Source organism: Oryctolagus cuniculus, chromosome 17 (genome assembly GCF_051225735.1).
Source record: "Oryctolagus cuniculus isolate XC-2025 breed Fujian yellow rabbit chromosome 17, ASM5122573v1, whole genome shotgun sequence".
Lineage (NCBI taxonomy): Eukaryota > Metazoa > Chordata > Mammalia > Lagomorpha > Leporidae > Oryctolagus > Oryctolagus cuniculus.
This window is the reverse complement of record NC_142883.1, coordinates 19097395-19106682: the sequence shown is the minus strand read 5'-3', so window position 1 is coordinate 19106682 and position 9288 is coordinate 19097395. Positions and strand designations below refer to the sequence as shown.

The 9288-nt window shown below is 56.1% G+C and overlaps 1 protein-coding gene across 2 annotated transcripts; it reads left to right on the top strand.

Moving 5' to 3' along the window:
* The first annotated feature begins 2851 nt into the window (after nt 1-2851).
* Nucleotides 2852-8963, top strand: G6PC3 (glucose-6-phosphatase catalytic subunit 3). 2 transcript variants are annotated; one of them, XM_002719432.5, is made up of 6 exons: nt 2852-3220; nt 6902-7008; nt 7368-7458; nt 7647-7765; nt 7961-8102; nt 8326-8963. In XM_002719432.5, the coding sequence occupies exons 1-6, from the start codon at nt 3003-3005 to the stop codon at nt 8687-8689; spliced, it is 1041 nt and encodes a 346-aa protein (XP_002719478.3). In that variant the 5' UTR covers nt 2852-3002; the 3' UTR covers nt 8690-8963. The 2 variants fall into 2 exon arrangements, with proteins under 2 accessions (XP_002719478.3, XP_051681680.1); XM_051825720.3 differs by having other exon boundaries at nt 2892-3298.
* Nucleotides 8964-9288: the final 325 nt, after the last annotated feature.

The window sequence follows — 9288 nt, the reverse complement described above, 5'->3', positions numbered from 1 at the left end:
GGTGACTGCTCAACTCCCGGCTGCTCCACTTCCAACCCAGCCCCCCTGCTAATGTGCCTGGGAAAGCACCAGAAAATGGTTCTAGTGCTTGGGCCCCTCTACCCACATGGAAAACCTGGTAGAAGCTCCTGGCTCCTGGTTTAAGCCTGGCCCAGCCCTCGCCTTTGGAACCATTTGTGGAGTGAACCAGCAGGTGAAAAATCTGTCTCTCCCTCTCTTTCTCTAACTCTGCCTTTTAGATAAATAAATAAATATTCAAAGAAAAAAATAACTCCTTAAAAAAAGATTTATTAATGGGGCAGGCACTGTGGCGCAGTGGGTTAAAGCTATGGCCTGAAGCGCCGGCATCCAATATGGGTGCCAGTTCGAGTCCCAGCTGCTCCACTTTGATCCTGCTCTCTGCTATGGCCTGAGAAAGCAGTGGAAGATGGCACCCATATGGGAAGCTGGCGCTGCAGGTGGCAGTTTTACCCATTATGCCACAATGCCAGCCCCCAGAAATTAAGTCTTATGACTGTGCTTGGCCAAGGTCACACCACTCTTAAGGACATGATCTACCTCTTTCCAGAGAAGGTGCTGCTTACTGCCACAGTGCATCGGATAACAATAGCTGCCTCATAGTTAAGTATAAACGAGCGAATGTGGATGTGTGCACAGCATGTAGTAGGTCTTTAGTGAATGGTGGGAAGTCTCCCCATGATCACCCATCACCGTTGGGACACAAGACGCTTCTCCATCTTCCTCCTGCCCTGTCCCCCAGAAAGCCAGGCAGAGGGCAGGCCTGAGCAGCGGTGACAGTGACAAAGGAAGAGTTAGGGTCCCGTACCCTCTTAACCTTATAGGAGGGACCATGCAGATGGACCATGCAGATGCACTCTCAAGCCCCCCCCCCACCGATTGCCAGCCCTCACCCACCCACCCCTCAATGCAGATGCGTTGCATCCTCATATGCAAAAGCCAGGCTGACCTTTCTTCACTGCACAGGGAGGCAGAGGGCTGGCCTTGGCGCTGCTTAGCCTGAACAAAGTTCAGAAGTGTTTCCTTGCCCTGCGGGAAACAGGTGCTGTGAGTGTTGGTACAGTCATCATAATAGGAATAAAAAGTCTTCTCTTGTCTACTCTGGGTTTTTCAGAGAACTTTCCTGTCTCATCCTTGTTCAGCAGCAACCACCACTCCATTATGAGTGCGGCTGAGCCCTCTGACCACTCTGGCCACGGATGCCTGAAACTCCCTGACAATACTGAATCCTGCATACGCTAAGTTCCCACACGTGCATTCTTGTGATAAAGCTTGATTTACAAACTCTAGAGTGAGAGATGATAACGTTGCTACAGTTTCAACAACAGAGGAAGGATGGTTTCTCTCCACCTCTCATTATATTTCTACTTTTACTCTTCAAGGATATGCTTTCTGGCTCCTCCTGGGCACATCTGAGTCGCCAGCATCACCATTTTGTGCTTGGGGGACATTATGAAGCGAAACAATGGCGACTTGAACACAAGCACTGTGGTATCAGAGCGGTTGAGGCAGTGAATTTGATCAGCTGGAGGGCTGCTAAGTGACTTACCAGATGGGTAGCACACACAGCATGCGGACCCTGGACAAAGCGCCGATTCCCATCCCAGGCCAGGTGGCGCAGAGTGGCTGCGAGTGCACTACACTGCTGGGAACGGCAGGGGATCTAACATTCATTTCCTAGCTTCAGACAGTTGAGGCGTGCCTGTTGACACTTTGCTACGGCTTCCAGGCATCCTTAGGAAAGAAAGGTTTCTGGAAGAAGCAAAATATCTAAGCTGAGACCTGACAGATCCTCAGGGAACGTGGGTGGCCATGGTCCAGGCAGAGGCAACTAGCCCAAAACTATGGCGTGTGGGGGTAGACGGTGGAGGTTGCAGCCGGAGCCACGGCAGACTTTCAAACACTGGGTACTTTTTCGGGACTTTTCTCCTTGGGGCAACTGCAAACATTCAGCAAGGGAGTGAACTGAGATTTAAATTCAGCTCCTCTCCCTCACACCTTTATAACTAGTGCCATTAATCTCTTTCCAAGAAGACCCAGCCTTGCATTCTGGGTTTCATCCGCTCATCGGAACACTCTGCAGGAACCAAGTTGAGGAGCCAGTGAAGAGTCTCCCACGAGAGCGGGACCTGAAGCAGCGAGCCTCGCTGGCGAGTGCTGCTGTCAGTCATTGTTCCCAACTTGGCCTGCTCGGTGCCGCTCCTCCTTCCATACCCAAGCTGTCACTATCTCTCGGTTCATCTGCACCTGACTGTGAGATGGAAAGAGTAGGGCAGGCAGTTGGACCTGGAAGCCTGACTTTGGCTAAATTCACAAGACTTTAGCGAAGACCGCACCGCTCAAAACAAAGAGGCTTATCTGTCCAAATCAGCATCGTTACAATTGGGGGGCGGGGTTCTGGGGGAGAAAGCCTGGAGCGATTAAGGATGTGTGTGAATTCAGGGCTGCCCTCAGCTCCCTGGTTTCGAAAGGCCGCCTACTGGAGAAATCTGTGGAGGTTTCGTTTGGTGCTCGGCGGTACTGGAGGAGAGAGGTCCGGTCTGGCAGGGATCTGGCCTCGTGACCACACGTCCACCCTCACGGACCCGGACGCGCCGGTTACTCCGGCCCCTGACCCGGAACGGCAGCTCGTGTCCCCACCACGCCGGCTGCCCACGTGCCGGCACCGGCGGCCACGTGGGGCCCTGAGGAAACGCCTTCGGGAAGGTTTGTCCCCTGCGGCGCTCGGTAGAGAGGAAGGCCGGGGAAGAGCGCAGGAGGAAGCAGTAGGAGCCAGAAGCGCGACTCCCGCGAGCCTGTCCTGCCGGGGGCGTGGTCGGGGCGGGGCCGGGGCGGGGCCTGGCGCCGGCCGCGGGCGAAGGGGGCGGGGCCGCGGGCTCGGGAGGGTGGGCTCTGGAGGGCAGCCGGTAGTCGCTTGGTTGTCGCCGGCAGTCCTCGGGTTCCGCACTAGCGCCTGCCCGGCCTCGGCCTGCTCCGCGGCGGCCATGGAGTCCGCGCTGGGCGCGGGCATCGCGATGGCCGAGGCTCTGCAGAATCGGCTGCCCTGGCTGGAGAACGTTTGGCTCTGGGTCACCTTTCTGGGCGATCCCAAGAGCCTCTTTCTGTTCTACTTCCCCGCGGCCTACTACGCCCGCCGCCGCGTAGGTGTCGCGGTACTGTGGATCAGCCTCATCACCGAATGGCTCAACCTCGTCTTCAAGTGGTGAGACAGCGAAGCCCCCCGGCACCTGGCCCCCACCCCCGAGAACCCTGTCTTGTGCAGGCCCTGGTCTCTCAGCAGGTGTGTCAAAGGCCTCCCCACGCCTTCCCCGCAGCCCTCGTTTCCCGCCTTGAGCATCCCTGTGCATCTGTCTCGGACGGAGACTTCGCAGTCCACCCATCCTGCCCATCCTGCTCAGCCGGCCTGATCAGAGGGCTCGCCTAAGGGGCAGGGGCTTGAAATGCGCGCACCCCCTCCTCCGTCTCCCCAGACGGCTGGTTTCCGATGAGTTGGGAGTCTGTGTTTCACATGGATGATGATTTAAGGAGCTTTCTATTCATCTGTTCGTTCATTTGGCGTGATGTTTAAGAGGCACGCTTGTGCCAGGCTGGCTGCTGAGGACAGAGAACCCTTGGAAATTAAGGCGTGGTTTCTGGACAGTGCCCAGCAGCATAGGCAGCTGGAAATGGAGACTGCGGGCCCCAGGCCAGAGCTCCTGAGCTGGGGTCTGCAGCTACTAAGGTCCCCAGGTGAAGTTCAGAGCGCCCTGGGCTCACCGCCTTCCAGGGAACACTTTCTCTGTCTTCCCTTTCACGCAGGGAATCCCAGGCAGGTGGGTGGAGGCCCTTCAGCCCTGGGGCTTATCTCTTCATGCCACCTGTCCTGTCTGTCCGCTGGGCAGGCTGCCACGCCTCCCTTCACCTCAGCCTCTCTGGTGCCAGATCTCCAGCCCGAGGGAAGACAGGGTGGTACCTAGAGACGCTGGCATGACTGCTGAGAAACGAGATACAGATTACCTTTCCTCGGCTCTTCTCTGGGCTCCATCTCACGCGTGCCTTGCCTGATGCCTGTGGCTTTGTGTGTCCTCCTCCCTGAGTCTCTGCAAGCCCCCCGGTACTCCTGTGCCCCAAGGCTCAGACCACCCCTCTCAGTGGACACTTTTTTTTTCTCAAAGATTTAAAGATGTAGGGGCCAGCGCTGTGGCGTAGCAGGTAAAGCCGCTGCCTGCAGTGCCAGCATCCCATATGGGCACCGGTTTGAGTCCCAGCTGCTCTATTTCCAATCCAGCTCTCTGCTATGGTCAGGGAAAGCAGTGGAAGATGGCCCAAGTGCTTGAGCCCCTGCACCCATGTGGGAAACCCAGAAGAATTTCCCGTCTCCTGGTTTCGGATTGGTGCAGCTCCAGACATTGCAGCCATTTGGCTAGTGAACCAGGGGTGCAAGACCTCTCTCTCTCTTTTTGCCTCTCTTTCTCTCTGTGTGTAACTCTTTCAAATAAATAGATAAATCTTTAAAAAAGAAAGAGAGGAATAAAGAAAGAGAGAAAGAAAGAATAAAAGGAAAAGAAAGGAAAGGAAAAAGAAAAGAAAAGGAAAGGAAACTTATGGGGCCAGTGCTGTGGCTTAGCAGGCTGGCATCCCACATGGGTGCTGATTTGATTCCCAGCTGCTCCATTTCAGATTCCGCTCCCTGCTAATGCGCCTGGGAAAACAGCAGAAGATGACCCAAGTGCTTGGATCCCTACACTCATGTGGGAGATCCCAAGGAAGCTCCTGTCTCCTAGATTCCAACTGGCCCAGCTCCAGCCATCGCGGCCATTTGGGGAGTTAAACAGCACGTGGAGGATCTCTCTCTGTCTCTTCCTCTTTTTCTATAATTCTTTTTTTTTTTTTAATTTATTTATTTGAAAGACAGAGTTACAGAGAGAGAGAGGTCTTCCATCTGCTGCTTCACTCCCCAGATGACCACAATGACCAGAGCTGAGCTGATCCAAAGCCAGGAATTTCTTCTGGGTCTCTCACGTGGGTACAGGGGCCCCAAGGATTTGGGCCATCCACCACATCCTTCACTGCTTTCCCAGGCACATTAGCAGAGAGCTGCATCGGAAGTGGAGCATCCAGGACTCAACCTGGTACCCATAAGCAATGCCGGCACTGCAGGCCAGAGTTCTAACCCACTGCGCTACAGCGCCAGCCCCTCTCTGTAATTCTACCTTTCAAATAAAATAAGTAAATCTTAAAAAAAAGATTTGAAAATTTATTTTTATTTATTTGGAAGGCAAAGTGACTCAAAGAAAAAGACAAACAGAGATCTTTTATCTGCTGGTTCACTCCCCAAATGCCCACAATAACCGGAGCTGGGCCCGGCTGAAACCACGAGCAGAAACTCAATCCATGTCCCATGCGGGTGGCAGGGACCCAAAGTCGGAAGCAGAAGAGGGATATGAAATCAGACACTTATGGGAGGCAGGTGTCCCGAGCATCAGCTTAACTACTGCCCCACGACACTTGCTCCATCAGAAGACACTCTGTATGTCCCCAGTCATTACCTAAGCATGTGTGGAGCCTTTGGTGGGTGCAAAGCCCAGGTTTTGGGGGGGCAAGCCTCCCCATGTCTCCCTCTCCCATACTCCGCTTGCTGTTCGCATCTCTTCTCTCCCACGGTTTCCTTTTGTGCCCATAGCCAAAACCTCTTCACTGTGTTTCCCCAAGCCCAGGCAAGCACCTGCTAGGCCAGAGGAGTTTGAATACTTTTCTCTGCCATATTCAATATTTTCTTGAATATTTTTCTCTTTCTTTCCAGCCTTTCTGTGACCCACTCCCCACTGCCACTTTCAGATGTGAGAGGCTCAGTTCAGTAGCTCAGGGGCAGGTAATTCAGGCTGGACTCAGCCACAGAGAGGAGGATGAGTGAGGTCTGGGAAGAAGAGCCAGGTCCAGGCAGTCTCAATGAGAAGTAAAGAGCTGGCCCTGCAGTAGGAGCGGTGAGGGGGGCGCCCGAGTATCCCAGTGCATTTACACACTGACACACACGAGCACCACAACTTGTCTCTGTATCACTTTAAAAAAAATTACTATTTGAAATGCAGAGTTACAGAGAGGCAGAGGCAGAGAGAGAGAGAGGCCTTCCATACACTGGTTCACTCCCCAAATGGCTGCAACAGCCAGAGCTGCGCCGATCCAAAGCCAGGAACCAGAAGCTTCTGGGTCTCCCACGTGGGTGTGGGAGCCCAAGGACTTGGGCCATCTTCCACGGCTTTCCCAAGCCATAGAAGAGAGCTGGGTCGGAAGTGGAGCAGCTGGGACTGGAACCGGTGCCCATATGGGAATCCGGTACTGCAGGTGGCGGCTTTATCTGCTACGCCACGGCGCCGACCCCTCTGTATCACTTTTAAAATAGTGTGTGTTGTCCTGTGCCAAGGTAGAGACCATGGCAAGGTAACAGCTCAGAATCGGGACCCTATCCTGACCCCATGCTTCAGGCCCTCTGAGTAGTTTATGTTTTGTTTTGTTTGGATGTGTTTTATTTGAAAGTGTTACGGAGAGAGGAAGAGATGGTGATATCCTCCATCCCCTGTTCACTCCCCAAATGGCTACAATGGCGGGAACTGGACCAGATGAAAATTAGGAAATGAGCTTCCTGCAGGCCTCCCATGAGGGCGCAGGGGCCCAAGCACTCGGGCCATCTTCTGCTGCTTCCCCAGGCCATCAGGGAGCTGGGTCTGAAGTGGAGCAGCTGGGAATTGAACCAGCGCCCATATGGGATGCCGGCCCTGTAGGTGGCAGCTTAACCCGCTGTGCCACAGCGCTGGCCCACCTCCTCCCACCCCCTGGAGTATTCTGAGGCATCCTTCTGCCCTCCCTCACCCCTCCGCAATGTCATCTTGCATCTTTTCTCTTCCAGGTTTCTGTTCGGAGACAGGCCCTTTTGGTGGGTCCATGAGTCTGGGTACTACAACCAGGCTCCAGCCCAGGTTCACCAGTTTCCATCTTCTTGTGAAACTGGTCCAGGTGGGAAACCTCAACCCTCTTGCTTTTCCCAATATGATTTGGGTTTGAGTGAGCCTCTCCCAGGACCGTTCAGCCAGGGTGGTCCAACCAGAGGCCCAGCATCTCAGCTACTGGATCAGAGAGCATGGAAGCCCCAGGAAACCCAACTTAAACCAGGAGGAGGGTGGCCATGCCAGGCACCACACTGCCCGGCTGCCCCCTTGTTTAGAGTAGAGCCACGCAGTGCTGCTCAAGGCAGAAGGCCGACAGCAGAGGCCTCCAGCCAGAGGGAGCCGTGGGCCAGAGCTGGGAGGAAGATGTCCTGGCAGGCTCCAGCTCCTGCCTCCATCCTTACCGTGTGCTTCTGGGTTCCCCGGCAGGCAGCCCTTCTGGACACTGCATGATCACAGGAGCAGCCCTCTGGCCTATCATGACGGCCCTCTCTGCCCAGATGGCCACTCGGGCCCACAGGTATACCCTTGGCCTTGTCCTCCGTGGAGAGTCTGGGCGATGGCATCCTGGGCCCAAAAGACCCAGCAGCATGATAGCCTGGGGGCTGCAGCTCCGGGGACCCCTGGGTATTTGGTCAAACCAAGAAGCGCATGGGCACCGAGGGAGGCCCGCTGTGTCCCCAAGCCCTTTGCCTCTCTTCTTTCTAGCCGCTGGATACGGGCGATTCCCAGCCTGGCTTACTTCACCTTCCTCTTGGCGGTCGGCCTGTCCCGGGTCTTCCTGTTAGCACATTTCCCTCATCAGGTGTTGGCTGGCCTGCTAACCGGTGAGCAACTGGGGCAAGACAGTGGGCCAGGAGGGCGCCTTTGGCAGTGGGAGGACAAGTGTAGGGTCTTCCCATCATTCCCCGTTTCCACTGAGCCAAGCTCCGGGCCCCCCTTACATCTCAACCTGCACTGCAGTTCAGAGTGAGGGGCCATATCCCCAAACTCGTGCAGCTGCTGTCACTGCATTCTCCTAGGTGCTATCCTGGGCTGGCTGATGACCCCTCGGGTACCCATGGAGCGGGAGCTAAGCTTCTATGGGTTGACCGCGCTGGCCCTCATGCTGGGTGCCAGCCTCATCTATTGGACGCTCATTAGCCTGGGCCTGGATCTTTCTTGGTAAGTCCCGCTTTGAAGCCTGGGAAGGCTGGGGCCTGTCTCACCTGCACCTAGTCTGATGGGGCTCTGGTTTGTCCTAGCAATAAAAGGGCGCATTATCTGTCCCTAAGCATTGACCCTCCTGAGGTCACAGCCCAGTGTGGGAGTGGGTCCCCAAGGCAGATGGCTCAGAGCCAGCGGCCCCATGGGCTGCAGCTTCCTGGCGAGACTCTTCTTCCCACAGGTCCATCAACCTGGCCTCCAAGTGGTGCGAGCGGCCTGAGTGGGTGCACCTGGACAGCCGGCCCTTTGCCTCCCTGAGCCGCGACTCAGGGGCTGCCCTGGGGCTGGGCATCGCCCTGCACTCTCCCTGCTATGCCCAGATCCGGCGGGCATACCTGGGAAATGGCCAGAAGATAGCCTGCCTTTTGCTGGCTATGGGGCTGCTGGGCCCTCTGGACTGGCTGGGCCACCCCCCTCAGGTCAGCCTCTTCTACATCTTCAACTTCCTCAAATACACCCTCTGGCCATTCCTGGTCCTGGCCCTCGTGCCCTGGGCGGTGTACACGTTCAGTGCCCAGGAAGCTCCGCCCATCCGCTCTTCCTGACTTCTTGGGCCTCCTTCAGCCCCGCCCGCCCCTCCCACCGAGCCAGCACTCTGTGACCTCCACACTCCAGGCACAGCCCCCCTCCAGCCCCGAGCAGGCCAGCTCTCTGGCATTTCCCCACTTGTCCCACCACCTGGTCTCGGCCCCCAAAAAGGGCCCTCTCCTGCCGTTCCTCGGAGGCCCCTAGAGAGCAAAGGCCACGGCGAGACCAACGGGTTCCTGCACCACTGCGAGGGGAGGCTCCGGGCAGCCTCAATAAAGCCCTTGAAATTTCTGGATTCCTTTCTTGCCTTTGCGCCCATGGGCACAGAACTCAGCCTTGCCAGGCCACCATTCTGCACTGCTCCTGCAGGGGAGCGGGGGCCCCTCAGCCCCACTGGAGGTCCCGAGAGATGCGCTGGCTCCACCCAGTGAGGCCTTGTCTCCCACCTGTGAGGCCCACGCTGGCTTCTAGGCCAGGGCTGGAGGGAAGAACAGCAGCATGGACTGGGAAGGGGAGAAGAACCTCGCCTCCGTGGGGAACAGGGAACAGACAGTGGCCTCAGAAGGGGCTGCCTGGATGAGTTTATTTACACCAGGACACACAGTGTGACGGGTTA

Coding starts and splice junctions, on each gene's coding strand:
- G6PC3 (XM_002719432.5), top strand. CDS start 3,003: ATGGAGTCCGCGCTGGGCGCGGGCATCGCGATGGCCGAGGCTCTGCAG. Junction 7,459..7,646: donor ATGGCCACTCGGGCCCACAG/GTATACCCTTGG, acceptor TCTTCTTTCTAG/CCGCTGGATACGGGCGATTC. Junction 8,103..8,325: donor CTGGGCCTGGATCTTTCTTG/GTAAGTCCCGCT, acceptor TTCTTCCCACAG/GTCCATCAACCTGGCCTCCA.